At 46.6% G+C, this 25495-nt stretch overlaps 1 protein-coding gene across 2 annotated transcripts in view; it reads right to left on the bottom strand.

Moving 5' to 3' along the window:
• The window catches only part of LOC134948779 (Krueppel-like factor 12), a 348760-nt gene that overhangs the window by 19862 nt on the left and 303403 nt on the right, over positions 1–25495 (bottom strand). For both annotated transcript variants that reach the window (XM_063936999.1, XM_063937000.1), the window contains exons 4-5: positions 17930–18029; positions 6403–6545 (exon numbers count right to left, since the gene is read on the bottom strand). In XM_063936999.1, coding sequence (XP_063793069.1) covers positions 6403–6545; positions 17930–18029 — 243 coding nt within the window. The remainder of the gene's footprint in view (positions 1–6402; positions 6546–17929; positions 18030–25495) is intronic.

The following is a 25495-nucleotide window of genomic DNA, read 5'->3' as shown; positions in this document are numbered from 1 at the left end:
ACCAAGCTTCCGCTAAGCAAAGTTGAACCGCTGAGCCTCCTCGGCATTCACCCATGAAAAGCCCATCTTCCCAAAAGAAGGAACCTCTACCGACTTCGGTGACGGCAACGTAGCCGTAGAACCAACCTGCCAAACCGCATCACAAATTCAGCCTGTAGCAAACTGCAGAACGCAGTCTCCCAAAGTAAGATGGGAACATACCAGATAAACAGGGCCTCTGGTTCTGTAAACTGAGCCAAAATGATGACCTGTATACTCAAATCCCTGGCTAGATCAAGGGAATTTGAACAATCAAACAAGGCCGACTTCAGCGAAACCTGGAAACCACTCTTGATAGAACTACCAACCGAGTACTCAAGTCCTTTCTATCCACCTGAAAGATCAAACAAGGCTCTTGTGAGACAAAAACACCACTTCCGACACCCGCCCTGTGGACTTCAAAGTCAAAAGCCTGGCCACTTTCCCAAAAGAGAAATTTCGTAAAGAAACTAAATAGGATGCCTCCACATTGGCTTGTAACGTACAGATAAGCAGGACCTAGCTGAAAGTCCTCCATAGGAGCCTTCCTGGATACACACCGAGACACATAATTACTCCAACAACAGTTGTAACGCTGTGCCGTCAGTTTTTTCCTAGCATGAAGAATTGAAGAAACGACTTCACTGGGAACACCCCTCGGCTTAGGATACGACCCTCAACCGCCCCGCCGTTAGACGCAGCCGCGGTAAGACCTGATACACGCCCTGATCTTGTTGTACCATTACCTCACGTCAGGAAGAGGGCAGTAAGTTTCTATGAGTTTACCATGAAACTGAATAGTTAACCCTCCGTGGTTAGATCGGATTTCAGAAGATCATCGGAACCATCGCTCATCTTACGCTTACCACTGTCAGAAAAGTGAAAGCGGAGAGGCCACCTAGACCGACTAAAAACACCCACGGTGTCACGAGGATGTCCGTTGCTATATCCTAAGTGTCCCTTAAGCTGGAACAATCTCCTCGAGGTCTCTCATTGAGGCGAGACGCCAATATGTCCAATTGCGACACCCCACAAAGGCTTGTCACGTCTGGGAAAGTTTCTCTATGATGACATTTATTTATTTTTTTTGGCCGAATATCATGTCCGCAAAGGAAATCTATTTCTCCGTCTACTACCTCCGGAACGAAGACTGATAACATATCGTTTACCAGATTTCCCCTTCAACTGCAAACTTAGCATCTTCTGCCATTTCCGCTTTTCCCTTGTTCCGCCCTAGCGGCTTACTTACGCCCTTGCTGACAAGGCTTCTGGCAGAATTAACACGGCAGAACACGAAGAATACGTTCGTCTAAGGTAGCTCTTAATTTAAGAAACTTACAGCCGACAAGTTTCCCAACCTGACCTCATCCTCTGGAAATACGTCCCTTGCAAAGGACTGCTCCCCAGCTTCGGAGGTCTATATGCACAGACACCAGGATCTAACCTGGATCCCTAACCTTCATTCCTCTAGAAGGAAATAACTGAGCAGACACCACAGGCGCGATGGCCTGGCCGTTTTGATTATATTCCGGTGCCTGCGCAGGTAAGATCCGGACCACATTCCCAACTGGTCCCATGAAAGTCACTCTGGTATTAGACCTGTTCTCCGAAAAAAAAAGGCCTCTCATGCCATCTGTCTTATTAACAGAACCTATTGATGAGGTGTCACCTCAAAGCCGATCCAACTCTGGATCTTCAGACCTCCTTCCACAGGAAAAACACTGAACCTTACCTGATCAGTATCTAGCCTGAAAACCATTTCTGACATCTGCGTCGTTGGGAACAACAGGCCAATTCCTGCGCCGAAGAACAGTCAGAGAGAAACCACGATATGCACCTTTTTACAGGGACAACCAGACAATGTCCTGAACGTGACGCACCTCTCTATGGTGTCTCGCGTTACCTCCCCTTCCATAGGGGAGAGGCAAAATCTATTAGAAAATAGTAAGGGAAAACAACCCTGACTCAGAATGTTCCCCTTTGGCTTCTATAAATAACTCACAGGTCCCAGTCTATTCCTGGACTAACTGAAAATTAGTAGACATGCGGCCACCAGGGTGGGGACCAGCCAGATAGACTCAGCGACCAGTGGTGTATGTAGTGGAAACCGCTAACACGTCCACTTCTGCAAACTTAACAAGGCTGCAGAACACTTACCTGTTCACCTTCCACTGTCTACACAGAAAGGAAAAAAAAAAAAAAGAACTGTCTCGAACCGGTTAAACAACTGCATCCCACAAAAGCATGCGTCATCAACCGTTGTGGAGGAGGTTAACTCACGAATTTTGACACTTACCAGCGGATACCGCTGAGACTGACTGAAGAGAGGCCACACCACACAGCTGTATACCTCCCACCAGCATCTCCCGGAGACATCCTCCGCATTTTTCCGGTCGCACCACCTGCCGTCACTTGGCAGCCTGCTGTAATGTGATAAAGAAAAATAAACATAGGCAAGCCCACCCCCTCTGGGTAGAATAATTATATCGGATGCTTACCCGACTACCACACTCCCTCAAGTGCATACATTGCAAATAAGGTCAAAGTATAGAAATAAAATTTCACTTAGCTGCCTGTGTGTGATCCTTAGCGACCGGGCTCTGCGTCGACCAGGAGTTGATTGTCATAATTTTCTCTCTGCGTTGTGAAGGGATTAATATTCGGACTCCTTAAGAGAATCGAAACCAACACCTCCCGTCTAGAGCTTAAACGGAGCAACCAGTACATGAGAAGAATACCATTATTTCAGCATTCATGGATATACATAACGTAATACACAATAAAACACCCATATCGTAATCAAGCATATATAAAGTCATATCTACACATATATACATATAGACATAACCTATACGCAAGTGGATTGTCTAGACCCGTCAGGTCCCTAGTGACAGTAATGTGTTGAGAGTGTGTATGACCATGTACTGACATGCCCCCGATGTGGATCTACCAGGAACTTTACGGCCGACAGAAACTGAGTAAATGTCGACAGCGCGGAATAGTAAGCGGGCAGAAATAATAATAATCTTGGAACCCCAGGGGGTCTGAAGGAAGCATACCTCTACAATTGTAATAACACTCCCCCTACTTATGTATATATAAAATATATATATATATATATATATATATATACCAATACAGGCACCAGGCAATAACGGCCTGTTAATTCTTTTACCCAGGGATTACCGATGATGCCGACAGGCCATCGACCGACCGCCGTGTCTCCCCTCGCGTGTTTACTCGTTTTTAAGTACAGAAAAATAACCTGCCCATACTTAGTTGTTTGAAAAAGTACCGGCAAGTGTCGGCGAAACCGACAGTTATCCCCACAGGCGCCTTTGACAAAGTCCTCACACCTGTCGACATATGTCGACTAACCAATAGTGGGTAAATAAAAGGGTAAACAGTGTATTTATGTATTACAACAAGGATTCTGCGTCCCTCATCAATCCGAATGCTATATGACACCCATACAGCCTTAAAATACTCAGTGCCCCCCTTCCATCTTAGTACGCAGCAAGTCTCGGTGTGGGACGTAGGAAAATGGCGAGGACCTCTCTGTGAGGGCTAAGCTCCGCCCCTTCCCGGCGTGCTTAAGCTCGCTCGACAAAAAAACACACACATATATATATATATATATATATCCCCATATCGAGCCTGGGGACCCTACACAGGGAGAATTCACCTCTTGGAGGGCAACAGAACCCAAACACTATGTCCCCCACTATGCTTGTGCTTGGCGGGGACAGTAGGGAAAAAAATGGTGCTGACTCTGTGTGAGGCTAAGCTCCGCCGCTCCAGGCGCGCTATAGCCCCTCCGTATATCTAACCAAACAGGCCGAGCACTAAATAAATGGAAAAACTCCACATTTACCTAGCAACTCAGGGAGGCCCCCTTGCGCGCCCTGCACCCCAGGCAACCGATCAGGAAGCGGGAGCCCCGGCGCGTCGCGCACCCCGCCGCTCTCCTGGGCAGGTCCTCGTGTGCGGCGCCCGGGAGCTCTATCTCTCTATGCTGCCCCGGGCGCCACCACCTCCTGGCGCCCTGCACTTATGGCGGCCGACGGGGACCACTGCATAACGCGCCTGCGTGGGTCTGTACGGAGCCCCCGGCAGCGCGAGTGAGACACTGTGAAGCCCTAACTCGCTGCCCAGGGCGCTCCCCCCCCCTCCCCTGACACCCGTACAAGCGGCGGCGGGGAATCATGAAAGTATGCTGGCGGGGGATGAACCACGGTGCCTCGGCACCTAAATGCTTTTTGCCAGTTCTCCACATTAAAAAGACCAGTAACCTGCTGCCCAGGGCGCTCCCCCCCCCCCCCAGCGCCCTGCACCCTGTGAGTGCGTTGGTGTGTGGGAGCATGGAGCGCAGCACTACCACTGTACCTCCGTTACTGAAGTCTTCTGCCGTCACTGAAGTCTTCTGTTCTTCTCATACTCACCCGGCTTCTTTCTTCTGGCTTCTGTGAGGGGGTGACGGCGTGGCTCCGGGAACGAGCAGCTAGGCGCACCAAGTGATCGAACCCTCTGCAGCTAATGGTGTCCAGTAGCCGAGAAGCAGAGCCTTGAAACTCACAGAAGTAGGTCCTGCTTCTCTCCCCTCACTCCCACGATGCAGGGAGCCTGTAGCCAGCAGGTCTCCCTGAAAATAAAAAACCTAACAAAGTCTTTTAGAGAAACTCAGTAGAGCTCCCCTAGTGTGTGACCCATCACTCCTGGGCACAAAGTCTAACTGAGGTCTGGGGGAGGGGCATAGAGGGAGGAGCCAGTTCACACCCAGTTTAAGTCTTTATAGTGTGCCCAAGCTCCTGCGGATCCGTCTATACCCCCATGGTTCTTTTGGAGTCCCCAGCATCCTCTAGGACGTATGAGAAAACCTGTGTTATGGTATTTGTTCCTTTTTTATATTTATATGTATAATTTGTATATATGTATTAATAAATGTTATTGATTAATCCCGACTCTCTGGATACATGGCCATTTGAATTAAGACTGTATCGCCACCTCTGTGAGCACTGCTTTCCGCCCTGTTTTTTTCCGGTAGAATTATGGTACCACATTGCCAATTTCCTGTGTTTCTCTATGGGGACAAACAAAGTGGTGATGTTGATGTGCTAGTACTCTGACGGCACTTCACAGTCATTGCCGGCAATTGGAAGACCCCTGAAAATGTTTTAGATGCGAATTTCTGAAAGTGAAATGAAGGAATACAACATTTTACATTTAAATGCAAAATGTACATCTGGAGATCAGAAACTGAATAAAGAGTGAGGACTTGTATTACCATTTATGAAAGATTGAACTTTATGAAACTAATTTCGCAACAGGGTCGTCTTTTCTTATGGGCTCAATGCGCAGTTGCCAAAGGGCCTTAGTAGTATAAGGGTCCTAGGCAGATAGCTAAGGGTCCCTTTGTTCCAGGGGTACCAGATTTTTGAAAATCGGACCTAAGAAACCGGAGATATCTGACTTAGAAGCAGTGGTCCCCATCCGAGCATGTTAATTGCTTTTCCCAGCCAGATATCTCAGGTTATGCCTGACTTAGCAGTTTTTCTGAGGGTGTCTCCAAAAGTGGGGACTCTACCCTTTTGGGGGACACTGGGAGCTTGTCTCTATTATGCCCAGAACCAGAGATATCAGCCTTCCAGCAGCTGGTCCCTGCTCCACACGCCTGGTATGCAGTTTTATATTTTCAAAGGTGGATCGCTTTGGCTCATGAACTCTGATCCCCAAGTCCCAAGTACCTCCTGAAAGGTGGGACTGCATCGTTTTTTTTATCCCATTCAAAGCTAAGTAATCTATTTCCGGGAACTGGAGATATCTGCAGTCAACCAAGCTGCCCTCCCACCGGAAAATGATGAATATTAAGCCCACTCCACTATTCACCCCTCGTCTGCATAATAAACACCCCCTACCACCATGGAAGTTATGTATCGGGGGCCCTTCATTCAGCCCAATGCCCCCTTCTACAGGTTAGTGTTCTCTCTCCTGCCCATCTCCCATCATCTGTGCAGTTTTGATTTACGGATTCAACGTTCAAGCGCTGTTCACCCCTCCAGTATGTAGAAGATAGATAGATATATAAATATATATATATACATATATACACACACACATATACATGTCCGAAAAGTTGCGGATATATTTGGCTATGCTTTCTACAAACTTGAGAGCCCCACTCATACCATATACTTTTGACTTCTGTGGCCACCTAAATATCTGTTGAGCAGAGTAACCAACTACTCGCCTCTTTGTATGTACTGTATGTATGTATGTAATACGTACATCAATTATACTACATAGTTATCTGTTAAATACACACAAATATTTGTTGTGCTTTCTGCTCATCCAAAGTGAGTGATTTATCACAAAGTCACAAAGTACCTGTGTGTATTCTCCGGTGGGCTTTTAGATGAGAACTCTTAGTGTACACTTTATTGCATCCTTCAAAGTCGCACTGATGAGCTCTCCTTTTTCTTAGATCTGGAGAACCTGTGCCACTGCGCTGCATCCGGATGAGGCGTGACCTGGAAAATAAGACAATTAAACCCATGAACTAAAACAACAAACAACATAAAATGAGACACTTATCTGAAGATAGAGCAAGTTGAGTTGAGTTTGTGTAGAGATCTACTAGAGATACTCATGTCAGACTATCACAGAAGAGATACAGTATTTGTGGTTGCTCAGTCTGTGTGAGCAAGAAAATCCCATCTACTGACAAGAGTGAGAAAAAAACCACAGGAAAAACTGCACTCTAGGTTCGAGTTGGCAGGATGTGTGGTAGGACAAACTACATTCAGAGAGGCATCAAACCCTTGACTGGGAGGGAAACTGGAAACTTACTTAGTAATATCTACATGCAGTGACTATGTATTGAGTATATAGTCCATTCTACTATGCTGCATAAACGGAAGACGCAGTCACAAAGTGGTTGCAAAAGGTCAAATTTGAGAACTTTAACTGGGACAAGTCATGCCTTTACCGAGGATAATGCGTCTCATTCGTCATGTATACTAAAACTGTGGCTGATGAGTGGGGCTAATCATCCACTTTAAGCGGAGATGGTAGAAAAAAAAATGTAAGCAAAACTTTCCATACCTGTCTGGGTGACATACATTTTCCGCATATAGGGGTTGGGCACTATGTGCTCACTCACACCCATAATTACAACTTTGCGGGGACCCACATTTGAAAAAGGGGAGCCTGCTCTTTTAAATTATGTGGCCCACTAGTAGCTATTAACTGGTTATTACAAAACAACATCACCCAGCACTAGAGAATATTTTATTTTATTTTTTATTTCCCCGCAGAATGGGGAAGGGCGCATTGTGCCCTATCTCCGCCATACTGGCTCACACATATATGTGGTACCCTGTCTTCAAAAATTAGGTGTCTCCTTAGTGGTTATTGTCTGGTGATCACCACACAATAACTGAAGTAGTACACAAAAAAGGACTAATTTTCCATAGATAAGGGGCCAGGATGTACTACAGGAAAAATGTGGCAAAAACTGTGTTTTCACCGTATTTTCAAACGTACTAGGCCTCGGCTGCCTGCTTACTGATGCGGAGGGCAACTTTTTCCGGTGTTACCCTATAGAAGCCTATGGGCATCTTTCTGCATCCCGCCTCCCAGCACTGCTCACGCCGGCCCCACCTCACCTTTGTGCTGTCAGTGTATGGCTTGCTCCCGGATCCCCAACCTCCTCCTTCCCCGCAATACAGCAAGCTGTCCTTCCGGCTGTAGGGAGGAGGAGGATGAGCCCCGGGACTCCCTGCAGACATCACCAGGGGGTAGGAGGTGGAAATTACTTTGCACATCGTCTCATCTGACAGTGCAGGTATCGCAAGGGGCATATGTTAGTACATATTTGATTAGTACCAATGCGATATTTGGCAGTATGTTTCTGCCTTCTTAGTACATTCTGTCCAGAGAGATAATACATCCCATATCTCTCCATCTTGTGTCAAACTAAAAAAAAGTGATCTCTCATTTAATGCAGTAGATTGTCTAGGTTTTAAAATGGATGGACTAGTTGGACTTCCACATTCTTTCTACTCATAGGATGCATTTAAATAGAGATAACGACAATTTGAAATAAAAATGCATTTTTAATTATAGTACAGATTTTGTCAAAACCTACATAAAATCCTGCTTTTTACTATTTTTACAAGGCAATTCTTTGTGAAAAAAAAAAAAATCAAAGTATTTCTTTGTGGTCTTCATAAGGTGAAATAAATCCAAGCGTGTCGGGAAGGGGGGGAGGCTAAAGCTGCGATCTCCATTTGTGGGTCCCACGATTCCCAGGCAGAGGCGTGCTCCCTCCAAAAGGTGTGTGCAGGCGGGGCAGTGCTGCTGCTGAGCTGGAAGTGGTGGGTCCACTTACTGTACTCCAGTTGGGCCTGTGCTGTAAGCCCTGCTGGTACAGAATACAATCGCCATCTTGGAGACCCTTGCAGCTCTGTCACTCTGCTGCCCTTGCCTGGTGGGGATACAGTCATGAGGTCAACAGAACTTAGGTCGACAGGGTCACTAGGTCAACATGGAAAAGGGTCGACATGAGTTTTTCACTTTTTTTCTTCTTAATTTTTCTTAACTTTTTCATACTTTACGATCCACGTGGACTACAATTGGGAAAGAGGGGACACGGTGCACTAATTTGGGTTCCCCATCACTTCACGAAGAAAGCGACACCAAAAAAAGAAAAAAAAAACCCTCTTGTCGACCTTGTTCACTTCGACCTAATGACCCATACCCGCCTGGTGTACTGTACCTGTGCTGGGCATCCCTCCTGTTAACATCTCATCCCAGCTATTCCCTCTACAAGAGGATATGTGATCTCTGGCTGCAGACGATTGACTGAACTCAATCTCAGAAACTCCACACCTGCTTTCTCTAAGATGCACTACTGGTTCTATGGCTATATGATTTTGATTGTTTGCTGCCACCCAGTGGTGGATTAGCAGCAACACAGGCTAAAATGTCATTTCTGCTTCAAAATGCATTTGTCTGGTTTTGCCTCTGCCCCCTCTTTCATTTTTATTTTTTATCTCTAATGACACAGCTTTTTGTGCAATTACTGATAGCAGACCACCCAAGAGTATCTCTACCAATAAAGCGTAGATTAGCTCTTACACACTTTGAGGTTCCACAAGCGGGCATAGTAGCTATTCAGTTCTAGAAACTCATTTTCCTATACAATTGCATGTCCAAATTCTAACCATAGATACCTCACATTACACTTCTCTTTAAATGCAATGGAGTGACCATCTTCATATGCATACTGTAACTATCCAGTTAGAAATGTTGATAAGCTTGGCTGCTACCTCATTTTCATTTGAAAACTGGGCCACAAGTATCAAACTTTGATTTCATAACCTAACTCAAGTCAGGTTCACTTTTTATGAAAATCCCTTCATAAAAAAAAAAAATCAAAAACATTTTGGTTATCTTTCATTACATTTCAATTAATAAAAACGCTTTTTTTGAAACATTTGTGAAACTTTTTCTGTTCTGACCTGTTAGAATGAGTAAAAAAACAAATAGTACGTATTTTTTTGAAAATACAAAGTCTTATGAAAAAAAAAGATATAATTTGTCTAGGTACCGCATTAAAAATAAATAAAAAATCAGTGGAATGTGAAGAGATTAACATACAGATGTGTACTCATACATCTTGCCTCAATAGCCCACAGCAGGAAATGCCTGGCATGAGTGAGCTGACTTTGCTACTCAGTTAGTGGCAGTTGTCTTTTTTTGCCAAAATGCATCTTAAAATGATATGTGGCATGCCCATATTCTGTGTGCGACCACGACTGTGTCTGCAGATGAAATGGTATGTAGTGTAGCATTTTGTATCATTTTAATCAGCATAAGCTGCTTGTGCATCCTATTTGAATCGTTTTGCAAATAAGACGCAATTTAATGGAAAAAGTTGCATGAAAAGACGCACCGCGCTGCAGAGTCACACCGCGGCATGGTGTGACTAGAAGGGCTTGTTTAACGTTCAGGGAGGCTAGATGTAAGTGGACACATCTGTAATCAATAATAGATTGTGAACCCAATGCTCGACTGCTTAGACTAAATTTACACATTGAGTTACCATACATAATGGAATCATTAAAGTAGGCACACAAACTATTCGTGACAGATAGCATCACTTGATTGGGTATGAAATTCTTGCTGTCGGGATGCCGGCAGTCAGGAGACCGACAGTGGTATCCTGACAGGCGAAATCCCGAAAGGGGTTGGCAAGTACTCTAACCCGCCCCCTACCCTACCCTATCCTAACCCTCCCTTTTAGGTGCCTAACCCTCCCCTACACTCCACTACCTAACCCTATCCCCTCCCTGGTCCGTACTTACCCATTCCGCTGTCTGCATGATCTGGATCCCGGTGATCGGGACTTTTGCTTTGGTGTCCTGTCCCCTTTCCGGATTCTGGCATCGGCCTTCCGTTGTGTGCTGGAATTCCGGCGCCGGCATCTTCTGCGTCAGAATCCTGACCATCGGGATATTAACCACATCCCGGTAACACTATCACTCACCATTACAGTGTGTAGTGATACATTATTTCCAGTTCATTGCTGGCAGGAGCATACCTGCTGGACAGAACTTTCATCATACTATAAATTTAAATAATGCTGATAGTATTGGCAGAAGTAAAATATATAAAGGGAGGGCCAGATATTTAAAAGTCTATGTACATAAAATAAATATTACAATGAAATAGCAAAAGCTGTATCTAACAATTATGAATTACATGGTACGAGGTGTGGCTACTTAAAAATGAGACTGATGCTATAAATGACATTTATGCACTCCCCTTCTGCATTCACATATTGCTGCATTCTTATTTTTCACTGGTCAAAGCCGTGCTATAGTGGATTATCTGTCAGCTGTCTCAACGGGATGTAGTTATGATCCCGGCACCAGAATACCGATACCGGGATCCCGACCACCAGAATGTCGACGGCGTCCCGGCGTAAGTTTGCTGACCGCCGGGATACCGACCGCCAGTCAAGCAATCCAAACCTGTGTCAACAGCCCTGTCATTTTCTACTTTACCTTAGTAACTGATGCAAAATGGGTTCCTTTGAGTACAGATTTGACTTTAAGGAAAATAAAGAAGCCACATGGTGCTAGCTCTGGTGAGTATGTAAGGCGTTATAGCACGGCTTCTGTTTGTCGGACAAAAATTGCTTCACAGAGAGAGTTGTGTGGGCTGGTGAGTCGTCCTGATGGGGTATGAAACCATTTTTCCACAACCCTGGCCTCTTTCTTCAGGTTCTTTCCCACAAAGATCCTAGAACATTTTTGTTGTAATGTTAATTCATTGTTGCATCTTCTGTTACCCAGTCTGCCCAAATAACACTTAACATGGCTTTGAATTTGGATTTGCTTTGACATGCTTTCTTCATTCTTAGCCATGATGGTATTTTCCAGTGCATGGACTGGCGTTTAGTCTCACAATCGTAATGGAAGATCCATGTTTCATCAAAAGGTAAAATAAGATTTTACTTACCGATAAATCTATTTCTCGGAGTCCGTAGTGGATGCTGGGGTTCCTGAAAGGACCATGGGGAATAGCGGCTCCGCAGGAGACAGGGCACAAAAAGTAAAGCTTTTCCAGATCAGGTGGTGTGCACTGGCTCCTCCCCCTATGACCCTCCTCCAGACTCCAGTTAGGTACTGTGCCCGGACGAGCGTACACAATAAGGGAGGATTTTGAATCCCGGGTAAGACTCATACCAGCCACACCAATCACACCGTACAACTTGTGATCTAAACCCAGTTAACAGTATGATAACAGCGGAGCCTCTGAAAGATGGCTTCCTTCAACAATAACCCGAATTAGTTAACAATAACTATGTACAATTATTGCAGATAATCCGCACTTGGGATGGGCGCCCAGCATCCACTACGGACTCCGAGAAATAGATTTATCGGTAAGTAAAATCTTATTTTCTCTATCGTCCTAGTGGATGCTGGGGTTCCTGAAAGGACCATGGGGATTATACCAAAGCTCCCAAACGGGCGGGAGAGTGCGGATGACTCTGCAGCACCGAATGAGAGAACTCCAGGTCCTCCTTAGCCAGAGTATCAAATTTGTAAAATTTTACAAACGTGTTCTCCCCTGACCACGTAGCTGCTCGGCAAAGTTGTAATGCCGAGACCCCTCGGGCAGCCGCCCAAGATGAGCCCACCTTCCTTGTGGAGTGGGCCTTTACAGATTTAGGCTGTGGCAGGCCTGCCACAGAATGTGCAAGTTGGATTGTGCTACAGATCCAACGAGCAATCGTCTGCTTAGACGCAGGAGCACCCATCTTGTTGGGTGCATACAATATAAACAACGAGTCAGATTTTCTGACTCCAGCTGTCCTTGCAATATATATTTTTAATGCTCTGACAACGTCCAGTAACTTGGAGTCCTCCAAGTCACTTGTAGCCGCAGGCACTACAATAGGCTGGTTCAGATGAAATGCTGACACCACCTTAGGGAGAAAATGCGGACGAGTCCGCAGTTCTGCCCTGTCCGAATGGAAAATCAGATATGGGCTTTTGTAAGATAAAGCTGCCAGTTCTGACACTCTCCTGGCCGAAGCCAGGGCTAGAAGCATGGTCACTTTCCATGTGAGATATTTCAAATCCACCTTCTTTAGTGGTTCAAACCAATGAGATTTTAGAAAGTCCAAAACCACATTGAGATCCCACGGTGCCACTGGAGGCACCACAGGAGGCTGTATATGTAGCACTCCCTTAACAAAGGTCTGGACTTCAGGGACTGAAGCCAATTCTTTTTGAAAGAAAATCGACAGGGCCGAAATTTGAACCTTAATAGATCCCAATTTGAGACCCATAGACAATCCTGATTGCAGGAAATGTAGGAATCGACCCAGTTGAAATTCCTCCGTCGGAGCACTCCGATCTTCGCACCACGCAACATATTTTCGCCAAATTCGGTGATAATGTTGCACGGTTACTTCCTTCCTTGCTTTAATCAAAGTAGGAATGACTTCTTCCGGCATGCCTTTTTCCTTTAGGATCCGGCGTTCAACCGCCATGCCGTCAAACGCAGCCGCGGTAAGTCTTGAAACAGACAGGGACCCTGCTGAAGCAAGTCCCTCCTTAGAGGTAGAGGCCACGGATCTTCCGTGATCATCTCTTGAAGTTCCGGGTACCAAGTCCTTCTTGGCCAATCCGGAACCACTAGTATCGTCCTTACGCCTCTTTGCCGTATAATTCTCAATACTTTTGGTATGAGAGGCAGAGGAGGAAACACATACACCGACTGGTACACCCAAGGCGTTACCAGCGCGTCCACAGCTATTGCCTGCGGATCTCTTGACCTGGCGCAATACCTGTCCAGTTTTTTGTTGAGGCGAGACGCCATCATGTCCACCATCGGTCTTTCCCAACGGGTTACCAGCAAGTGGAAGACTTCTGGATGAAGTCCCCACTCTCCCGGGTGAAGATCGTGTCTGCTGAGGAAGTCTGCTTCCCAGTTGTCCACTCCCGGGATGAACACTGCTGACAGTGCTATCACATGATTCTCTGCCCAGCGAAGAATCCTTGCAGCTTCTGCCATTGCACTCCTGCTTCTTGTGCCGCCCTGTCTGTTCACATGGGCGACTGCCGTGATGTTGTCCGACTGGATCAACACCGGTTTTCCCTGAAGCAGAGGTTCTGCCTGGCTTAGAGCATTGTATATTGCTCTTAGTTCCAGAATGTTTATGTGAAGAGACGTTTCCAGGCTCGTCCATACTCCCTGGAAGTTTCTTCCTTGTGTGACTGCTCCCCAGCCTCTCAGGCTGGCGTCCGTGGTCACCAGGATCCAATCCTGTATGCCGAATCTGCGGCCCTCCAATAGATGAGCACTCTGCAACCACCACAGAAGAGACACCCTTGTCCTTGGAGACAGGGTTATCCGCAGGTGCATCTGAAGATGCGACCCTGACCATTTGTCCAACAGATCCCTTTGGAAAATTCTTGCGTGGAATCTGCCGAATGGAATTGCTTCGTAAGAAGCCACCATTTTTCCCAGGACTCTTGTGCATTGATGTACAGACACCTTTCCTGGTTTTAGGAGGTTCCTGACAAGCTCGGATAACTCCTTGGCTTTTTCCTCCGGGAGAAAAACCTTTTTCTGAACAGTGTCCAGAATCATCCCTAGGAACAGCAGACGAGTTGTCGGCATTAACTGGGATTTTGGAATATTCAGAATCCCCCCGTGCTGTTTTAGCACTTCTTGCGACAGTGCTAATCCCATCTCTAGCTGTTCTCTGGACCTTGCCCTTATTAGGAGATCGTCCAAGTATGGGATAATTAATATGCCTTTTCTTCGAAGAAGAATCATCATCTCGGCCATTACCTTTGTAAAGACCCGAGGTGCCGTGGACAATCCGAACGGCAGCGTCTGAAACTGATAGTGACAGTTTTGTACAACGAACCTGAGGTACCCCTGGTGTGAGGGGTAAATTGGAACGTGGAGATACGCATCCTTGATGTCCAAGGATACCATAAAGTCCCCCTCTTCCAGGTTCGCTATCACTGCTCTGAGTGACTCCATCTTGAACTTGAACTTCTTTATGTACAGGTTCAAGGACTTCAGATTTAGAATAGGCCTTACCGAGCCATCCGGCTTCGGTACCACAAAAAGAGTGGAATAATACCCCTTCCCTTGTTGTAGAAGAGGTACCTTGACTATCACCTGCTGAGAGTACAGCTTGTGAATGGCTTCCAAAACCGTCTCCCTTTCGGAGGGGGACGTTGGTAAAGCAGACTTCAGGAAACGGCGAGGTGGATCTGTCTCTAATTCCAACCTGTACCCCTGAGATATTATCTGCAGGATCCAGGGATCTACCTGCGAGTGAGCCCACTGCGCGCTGTAATTTTTGAGACGACCACCCACCGTCCCCGAGTCCGCTTGAGAAGCCCCAGCGTCATGCTGAGGCTTTTGTAGAAGCCGGGGAAGGCTTCTGTTCCTGGGAAGGAGCTGCCTGTTGCTGTCTCTTCCCTCGACCTCTGCCTCGTGGCAGATATGAATAGCCCTTTGCTCTCTTATTTTTAAAGGAACGAAAGGGCTGCGGTTGAAAAGTCGGTGCCTTTTTCTGTTGGGGAGTGACTTGAGGTAGAAAGGTGGATTTCCCGGCTGTAGCCGTGGCCACCAAATCTGATAGACCGACTCCAAATAACTCCTCCCCTTTATACGGCAAAACTTCCATATGTCGTTTTGAATCCGCATCGCCTGTCCACTGTCGCGTCCATAAAGCTCTTCTGGCCGAAATGGACCTAGCACTTACCCGTGATGCCAGTGTGCAGATATCCCTCTGTGCATCACGCATATAAAGAAATGCATCCTTTATTTGTTCTAACGACAGTAAAATATTGTCCCTGTCCAGGGTATCAATATTTTCAATCAGGGACTCTGACCAAACTACCCCAGCACTGCACATCCAGGCAGTCGCTATAGCTGGTCGTAGTATAACACCTGCATGTGTGTATATACTTTTTTGGATATTTTCCATCCTCCTATCTGATGGATCTTTAAGTGCGGCCGTCTCAGGAGAGGGTAACGCCACTTGTTTAGATAAGCGTGTTAGCGCCTTGTCCACCCTAGGAGGTGTTTCCCAGCGCTCCCTAACCTCTGGCGGGAAAGGGTATAATGCCAATAATTTCTTTGAAATTATCAGCTTTTTATCAGGGGCAACCCACGCTTCATTACACACGTCATTTAATTCTTCTGATTCAGGAAAAACTATAGGTAGTTTTTTCACACCCCACATAATACCCTGTTTAGTGGTACCTGTAGTATCAGCTAAATGTAACGCCTCCTTCATTGCCAAAATCATATAACGTGTGGCCCTACTGGAAAATACGGTTGATTCGTCACCGTCACCACTGGAGTCAGTGCCTGTGTCTGGGTCTGTGTCGACCGACTGAGGCAAAGGGCGTTTCACAGCCCCTGACGGTGTTTGAGTCGCCTGGACAGGCACTAATTGATTGTCCGGCCGTCTCATGTCGTCAAACGACTGCTTTAGCGTGTTGACACTATCCCGTAGTTCCATAAATAAAGGCATCCATTCTGGTGTCGACTCCCTAGGGGGTGACATCCTCATATTTGGCAATTGCTCCGCCTCCACACCAATATCGTCCTCATACATGTCGACACACACGTACCGACACACAGCAGACACACAGGGAATGCTCCTAACGAAGACAGGACCCACTAGCCCTTTGGGGAGACAGAGGGAGAGTTTGCCAGCACACACCAAAAGCGCTATATATAACAGGGATAGCCTTATAATAAGTGCTCCCTTATAGCTGCTTTATATATATCAAAATATCGCCATAAATTTGCCCCCCCTCTCTGTTTTACCCTGTTTCTGTAGTGCAGTGCAGGGGAGAGACCTGGGAGCCGTCCTGACCAGCGGAGCTGTGAGAGGAAATGGCGCCGTGTGCTGAGGAGATAGGCCCCGCCCCTTTTCCGGCGGGCTCGTCTCCCGCTATTTAGTGAATCCAGGCAGGGGTTAAATATCTCCATATAGCCTCTGGGGGCTATATGTGAGGTATTTTTAGCCTTTATATAGGTTACATTTGCCTCCCAGGGCGCCCCCCCCCCAGCGCCCTGCACCCTCAGTGACTGCGTGTGAAGTGTGCTGAGAGGAAAATGGCGCACAGCTGCAGTGCTGTGCGCTACCTTTAGAAGACTGCAGGAGTCTTCAGCCGCCGATTCTGGACCTCTTCTGACTTCAGCATCTGCAAGGGGGCCGGCGGCGCGGCTCCGGTGACCATCCAGGCTGTACCTGTGATCGTCCCTCTGGAGCTGATGTCCAGTAGCCAAGAAGCCAATCCATCCTGCACGCAGGTGAGTTCACTTCTTCTCCCCTCAGTCCCTCGTTGCAGTGATCCTGTTGCCAGCAGGACTCACTGTAAAATAAAAAACCTAAGCTAAACTTTTTCTAAGCAGCTCTTTAGGAGAGCCACCTAGATTGCACCCTTCTCGGCCGGGCACAAAAATCTAACTGGAGTCTGGAGGAGGGTCATAGGGGGAGGAGCCAGTGCACACCACCTGATCTGGAAAAGCTTTACTTTTTGTGCCCTGTCTCCTGCGGAGCCGCTATTCCCCATGGTCCTTTCAGGAACCCCAGCATCCACTAGGACGATAGAGAAAAAGAAATGCTAATCCGCTTGAATTTGTTCCAAAACATGTGAACAAATTTGCTTTTGATTTTCTTCTGGCAGTGAGAAGCCTTGGAACCATCTTAGCCACAGGCTTTTGTTTCATGTTAAGATCTTGATACAAAACTCAGTTTCTTTGTCTATGTCTTCCGGGATGTTCATCATTTTGACATCTTTACGACCATCACTAAATCCTTTGTGCAACACAAACACATGTGCATGTGACAAAAAATCTGCCCTGTATGGCTCGGTTAGCATACGGAAAGATTTGGTGGGCGTTTTGTTGAAGTTGCTCTAATTTTGAACTAAGCATTGTTATGACATACAGGAAAAACACATCTTCTAATTTTCTGTGACAGCAAACTATCTGCGCTAGAGGGGTGAAACTTGCAAAACTGTTTTGGGATAGGCCAAGGTCAATGTTCCCCCACTCCCTTGTAAGTCATGCAGTATGGCAGATTTTTTTTTTAACAAGTATAGTCTTGTTATTTAATAGCCACATCTCGTGTATTCCCTGGAACAGTAACAAAATGCGAGTCTGTAAGAGTAGAATAGAATTAGAAACCCAAAGGAATAGTGACAATGTAAGTTTAAAAACATAAGACATGCATAAATATTCACTCTGCTCTAAGGGAAGTCTGTAACAACAGATATGAACGACTAATATTTTAACTTGCTAAGACCAGCACTACATTAAGCAATATTTGTTGTGAAATAATTCCTCTTACCCTTGCGGTGTGTCTTGGAAGGAGGAGGATGTCTCCATGAGGCTCTCATCACTGTCACTGTTTATCTCAACTGCGGACATCAAGTCCGGATCTAGTTTACCTGAGTGTGAAGTGAAATAAAGTCATATTTTGGTTCAATACAAATACAAAAATCTTTATACACCTACACTGAAATTATTTTTGGTGGAGTCAGTAATAAATCTGCCATGCCATTAAATTTAGTCTTTGACTGTCCTGACACAGATGCTAATGTACAGTAGAGGGAGTCTGACTTCCGGATCCACGTCTATTTTTGCTAGGTCTGTGTACCACACTCTTCTTGGCCAGTTTGGACCTACTAGTATTACTGAAATCCCTTCCTTTTTTATTTTCCTTAGGACCCAAGGAACCATTGGAATTTGTGGAAATATGTATGCCAGACGAAAATTTCCATGGCACTACCTAGAAACCATTAGAAAAGCTAATGTATCCTCGATCCTGCAATAAAACCTGTCCGCCTTGTTGTTAAATTGAGATGCCATTAGGTCTATCTCTGGTTGCCCCCACTTCACTACCAGACTCTGGAACAATTGTCTGGTGGCGCAAATTTTTTTCCCCATTTCTCTATTTCCAGAATAAAAATGGCTTATATAGCTGGGACCATAGACAGAATCAAAAAAAGTTTCCTTCACGGCCAAGGAATTTTTAGTCTCTCCCTGGCGATTATATATATATATGTTACTGCTGTAATATTGTCTGACTGAATTCTTATTGGTTTCCCTAGAAGATTTTTCACCATCCTTAAAAAGTGTTCAGAATCACTCTAAAACATTTATGGGAAGCCTGGTTTCCTTCTTGGCCATAGCACCTAAAAAATAGGATTTTAATTATCTACCAGTAAATCCTTTTCTCTTAGTCCGTAGAGGATACTGGGGTCCACATTAGTACCATGAGGTATAGACGGGTCCACTAGAAGCCTTGGGCACTTTAAGAAATCAATAGTGTGCACTGGCTCCTCCCTCTATGCCCCTCCTACCAAACTTAGTCTAAAAACTGTGCCCGAGGAGACGGACATATCCTGAGGAAGGATGTAACAGAACAGTGGTGAGATTTGAACCAGCACACACAAACAAGAGGAAAGCAATGCTAACCAAACTTGAACCGGAACAGCAACAGCTGAACCAACATTACTTAACGAAGTAACAGTGCAGGAAACATGAAGCACTGGGCGGGCTCCCAGTATCCTCTACGGCCTACGAGTAAAGGATTTACCTGTAGATAATTAAAATCCTATTTTCTTTTACGTCCTAGAGGATACTGGGGTCCACATTAGTACCATGGGGATGTACCAAAGCTCCCAAACCGTAAACCATCTGGTAGACCCATGGAGTCACCAGAGCATCCACCGCCACTGCTTGTGGGTCCCTCGACCTCGAACAATACCGCTTTAGCTTCTTGTTGAGACGAGAGGCCATCACGTCTATTTGTGGAATTCCCCACCGACGTGTTAAGGACTCGAACACCTGCGGTTGAAGGCCCCACTCTCCTGGGTGGATGTCGTGACTGCTGAGGAAGTCCGCTTCCCAGTTGTCTACACCCGGAATGAAGATTGCAGACAGCGCCACCGCGTGTCTTTCTGCCCAGAGGAGAATTCTTGTTACCTCTGACATGGCTGCTCTGCTGTTCGTTCCGCCCTGTCGGTTTATGTACGTTACTGCCGTCGCATTGTCCGACTGAACTTGAATTAGCGTGATCTTGAAGAAGATGTGATGCCTGTAGAAGGGCGTTGTATATGGCCCTTAGCTCTAGAACATTGATCGGAAGAATGGTTTCCTGGCTTGACCATATTCCTTGGAACTGTTCCCCCTTGGTGACTGCTCCCCAACCCCTGAGGCTTACATCTGTGGTTAGCAGAATTCAATTTTTAATTCCGAACCTTCGACCCTTGGTCAGGTGAGAAGTCTGAAGCCACCTCAGAAGAGAAATCCTGGCTTTTGGCGACAAATGTATCCTCTGGTGCATGTGAAGATGCGATCAGGACCATTTGTCCAACAGATCCAGCTGGAAGGGCCTTGCATGAAACCTTCCGTACTGCAGAGCCACGTAAGAGGTGACCATCTTCCCCAGAAGGTGAATGCAGGGATGCACTGATATCCGGGCTGGTTTTAGAATATCCCGCACCATCGACTGGATTACCAATGCCTTTTCCAACGGAAGGAATATCTTCTGTTCTTCCGTATCCAGTATCATCCCCAGGAATGGAAGCCTCCGAGTTGGTTCCAGGTGGGATTTTGGTAAGTTCAGAATCCACCTGTGATCCTGAAGTAGTCGGGTAGAGAGGGCAATGTTGTCCAGCAACCTCTCCCTGGATGGTGCCTTTATCAGCAGGTCGTCCGGGTACAGTATTATGTTGACTCCCTGCTTGCGGAGGAGAAACCTGCCATTACCTTGGTGAATACCCTCGGTGCAGTGTAGAGGCCAAATGGCAGGGGCTGGAACTGGTAGTGACAGTCCAGCAGTGCAAACCTTAGATAAGCCTGATGAGGTGGCCAAATTGGAATATGAAAGTACGCACCCTTGATGTCCAGAGACACCAGAAATTCCCCTTCTTCCAGACATGAGATCACCGCTCTCAGAGACTCCATCTTGAACTTGAACACCCGGTAAGTATGGGTTCAGTGATTTGAGGTTTAAAATGGGCCGTACCAAACCGTCCGGTTTCGGTACCACAAACAGGTTGGAGTAATAACCCTAGTGTTGTAGTTGAGGTGGAACTGGGTCTGTACAAGTTTTTGAATGGCTGCCTGTAAAGTCATACTTACTTCTGGAGAAGCTGGTAAGCCTGATTTGAAGAATCTGTGAGGTGGGAGTTCCTAAAACTCCAATCTGTATCCCTGGGTGATAAGGTCCTTTACCCAGGGATCCTGGCAAGATGTTGCCCACATGTGACTGAAACAATGTAAGTGGGCTCCCACCTGCCTGTCTTCCAGGCAATGCGGTCCACATGTCATGCTGAAGGCTTTGAGGAAGCAGATCCGGAGGTCTGTTCCTGAGAACCTGCAGCTGCTGGTTTTCTGGTTTTACTTTTATTGCCTTTGAAGGCTGTAGAAGAACCTTTGGGTTTGCCTTTAAATTTCGATGTCCAAAAGGACTGCAGAGTTGGAGCAGAGTAGGTTTTCCTAGCTGGGGGTGCTGCGGAAGGAAGGTATGTAGACTTACCCGCCATAGCCTTGGATATCCACGTATCCAGTTCATCTCCAAAAAGGGCCTCACCTGTGAACGGTAGGCTTTGCACACCTTTCCTGGAATCCGCATCCATAGTCAACTGGCGTAGCCACAAGCTCCTGCGTGCTGACACTGCCATGGCAGTGGTGCATGCAAGCCAATCTCCTTTATGGCGTCAACCATAAAATTATCAGAGTCTTGAATATGCTGTAGGAGTAAAATTATCTCCTCCCTGGGTAAGGAATCTAATCCATCAATTAGGTTACCTAACCATTTTGCAATGGCACTAGTGATCCATGCACAAGTAATAGTGGGTCTCTGGAACACCCCAGCAGCAGTGTATAACGATTTGAGAGTGTTCTCAATCTTGCGGTCAGCTGTGTCCTTTAAGGATGCTGCCCCAGGAACAGGTAAAACTATCTTACGTGACAACCTAGACAACGATGCGTCCACAATCGGCGGGTTTTCCCATTTCTTTCTAACTTCCAAAGAAAAGGGAAAGATTGTTATTAATCTTTTAGGGATCTAACATTTTTCATCAGGATTAGCCCAAGTTTCTTCAAACAGGCATTCAATTCCTTTGATGCAGGAAAAGTAGCTGAGGATTTCTTTTTTTACATTAAAATAAGATTCCTCCTCTACCCCTGCCACCTTGTCAGGAATGTGCTGAACATCTCTAATGGCTTTTATCAGAGCCTGCATTCCTTGTGACAGGACAGCATCCCCCCCGCTCGCATCCAGTTCACCCTCCTCTGGGTCTGCTGTATCGTCATCGTACGCTTTTGTGGGCAAATGTCTGGGGCCTGAGATGCTGGTATGGGAAATGAATCTCTATTCATCAGGTCATCCATAGACTGTCTTTAGAATTGTGTCTCTTTCGCAGTATGGGATCATTTAGTAGAAATATTAGATATCATGCCTTTAATGGAATCTAACCATGGGGGTTCTGCCCCACTGGCCTGAGAATGTGCACTATCCTGAGTACAGGGTAGTAAGTTTCCGGGGGAAAGACACTCTGCTGTGCAGGAAACACAGTCCCTGGACATGGTAACGTGACGGGATACACCCACACACAGAAGGTGAAAACACAGTTTAACCCACACAGAGCCCGCAGGGAGACACAGAAAATGGAGCCAGCCACACAGCGCCCCTGTTGCTGAGTAAAACTTAGCTGGGTCGCCACCTAAGTCCCTTAATAGGGCTTAGTATACTACAACTCCACCCCCTTCTAAGACCCCCTGGTACCGCTGAGGAGACGTGGAGTCTTTGTGGAGGAGCTGCGCTTCCCTGTGACTCCTGTCAGTGGAAGCTGCAGAGGGAAAATGGCGCTGGTGAGCTGCTGGATCCACTCATAATGAAGCCCTGCCCCTGTAATGGCGCTCGGCTTCCTGCTTCTTTTATACTGGCCTGAGGTATTTTTATGCCTAACAGAGAGTTAAAACCCTTGATAGGTATGTTAGCCAGTGTGGGTACTCACTGGTGGCTCAGCGTGCCCCTCACAGTGGGACACACTTCTGTGTACGTCCTCCTGAGACTCCTGGAGCGCAGCCTGCACTCAGTGCTGCGCTCCTACCCTTGTGCCGCCATTCCCGCCGGTGACCCGCTTACTGGGACGTCGGCGCTGTACTCACCACTCTATCTTCTGGCTCTGTTAGGGGTGGCGGCGTGCTGCAGGAGCGTACGCTCGAAGTGGTGGGGCTTGCGAATTACTCCCTCAGGAGCTCAGTGTCCTGTCAAGTGAGAAACGGGACCATTAACTCTTTAGGAAGTTGGGCCGCTCTCCCCCCTAAGTCCCACGAAGCAGGCAGTCTGGTGCCAACCAGACCTGTCTGAAAATAACAAACAGAAAAAAAATGCAGAAAACTCTTCAGGAGCTTCCCTAAGCATGACCGGCTACTCCGGGCACATTTTCTAAACGGAGTCTGGTAGGAGGGGCATAGAGGGAGGAGCCAGTGCACACTATTGATTTCTTTAAAGTGCCCAAGGCTCCTAGTGGACCCATCTATACCCCATGGTACTAATGTGGACGCCAGTATCCTCTAGGACGTAAGAGAAATGGTGGTTAAGCATGACCGCTCCCCCTCCCTGGAGATTGGTATCTGTTGTAATCACTATGCCCTTCCCCTGTCATACAGATTTATCCTGGACTTTAAAAGCCTGCTACCCTTGGATCCTTTATTTAAGATTAAGTTTTACCTCTCTAAAGGGGGGTACTGTCGGGGGAGAAATGTGCTAAGGGGTTCACTATGGTATGCCGACGGTCGGGCTCCCGGCGACCAGCATACCGGCGCCGGGAGCTCGACCGCCGGCTTACCGAGTGTGGCGAGCGCAAATGAGCCCTTTGCGGGCTCGCTGCGCTCGCCACGCTACGGGCACGGTGGCGCGCCACGCTATTTTACTCTCCCTCCAGGGGGGTCGTGGACCCCCACGAGGGAGAATAAGTGTCAGTATGCCGGCTGTCGGGATTCCGGCACCGGTATACTGTGTGCCGGGATCCCGTCAGTCGGCATACTGAAGACCACCCGTGCTGAGCGATCTTAACACAGACCGCTCAGCACACATCTCTCCCCCCACTCAGCACAGCGCGAGGGGACGGACGGATGGGGGCCGCTCACTTCACACAGCGGTGAAGTGAGCGACCCGCTAGATTGAGCCTGCATGCAGGCTCAATCTAGCACTCGCGATAGCGATGCGCAGGGACGTGCATTGCTATCGCTGGGGGCATACACATGGCAGATCCGTGCTTAAAATCTAAGCAATCTAGTCAGATTGCTTAGATTTTAAATACGGATCTCTCCGTGTGTATCTCCCTTAACTGAAACCTCTGGTTGAAGAAAACTGCCCATCGTCTCGAAAGGACTGGGTTATTTGTTGTTTGAAGAATGAATGATAAGTCCTATCTTTGTTTTGAAAGACTTTTTCAATGGCATAAAGGAACACTTTCCTCCCGTGGCCCCAGAAATTCTTTTATCTAATTCAGGACGAAAAAAATAAAAACATAATACCATCAATTAGCAAATTTTCCAAAAATGTTTGTCTCTGTATCGGCCTCCTATGATTTCATCTACATAATCTGTCTAGCAACCACTGCTAATCCTGATATCTTGGACTGCATCACAGATCACAGATGTATCTAAGGCAGCCTCACCCAAGTACTCTACTCCTACTCTGAGCTGTTCTGCTATGGATAAAGTTTCCCCTACACCTGAACGATTAGTTGGGAAAAACAAACAGGTTTGATTTTCCCAACTAGTTGGACAGACCGTTTTTGGACGTTTTTTAGCGTGTGGGAGCAAACGGCTGATAATCGTTTCCTCCCACACACTGCCAGATTATCTTTCCAACCAGCCAACTAGTTGGCTGGTTGGAAAGATATCGTCCTGATGTATGGCCAGCATAACAACTGAGACTTTGAAAAATCTGTCTGGATTCCTTCTACCATTATGTCAATCCATTTCTCCATAGCTTTTGCAACCCAAGCTGAAGCCATATCAGGTCAAAGTAAAGCACCCGCCACTATATAAATGGATTTAATAGTACTTTCACATTTACGATCTGAGTGTAATTTAAGGGAGGCACAATCCAGAACAGGGAGGGCCAAAGCTTCAGACAATCTTACTTTAGGTGACTACAAGATCACTATATGGGAATGGATACATTGATGGAAACCTGCATGGTACCTGGAATTTCTTCTCAGGATTTTCCCACCTTTCTGCGATTAAATCACACAATTGCACTGATGTAGGAAAAAACAAAGATCTTTTCTTTCAACTTTTTAGTCCTGAATAAATCAGTAGGTGTTTTCTTGACTTACTATTATCAGCTAAATCAAGGTCCTGACAAACATCCTTTACTACTGTAGATCATCTACACCATGGCTCCACAACCTGCAGCCCTCCAGCTGCTATGGAACTAAACATCCCAGCATGCCCTGCCATAGTTTTAGCATACCTTAATAGCAAAACTGTGGTAGGGCATGCTGGGATATGCAGTTTCACCGCAGCTGAAGGGCCACAGATTGAAGACCCATGATCCCTGCGCGTCGTTAACGACTCCTCCCTCGTCCGAACATGCACAGATGACAGAGGTCCTCGTTAACGACAGCCATGCTGCCGTCGTTTCCCCCGCCGTCACTTCCTGTCCCAGCAGCATCGGCAAGTGTGTATGCCCCTTCCCTCCCCCGCCACCGCCAATATCGGTGTCGGCTGGGTTTGGGTAGTGTGTATGGGGCTTAAGTCCACGGCTGTTCTTTCCATTGATCTAGCCCAAGGTTCAACTTCCCCGGAAGACAAAGCCCTAGGCTCCTTTGAATTACTGTCTATATTTTGTATACATGTTGTAAATCAGGTTTATTAGACACAA

This window comes from Pseudophryne corroboree, chromosome 8, assembly GCF_028390025.1.
Source record: "Pseudophryne corroboree isolate aPseCor3 chromosome 8, aPseCor3.hap2, whole genome shotgun sequence".
In the NCBI taxonomy this organism is placed as follows: Eukaryota; Metazoa; Chordata; class Amphibia; order Anura; family Myobatrachidae; genus Pseudophryne; species Pseudophryne corroboree.
Note: the sequence above shows the minus strand (reverse complement) of the source record. Positions and strands in the feature narration are given on the sequence as shown.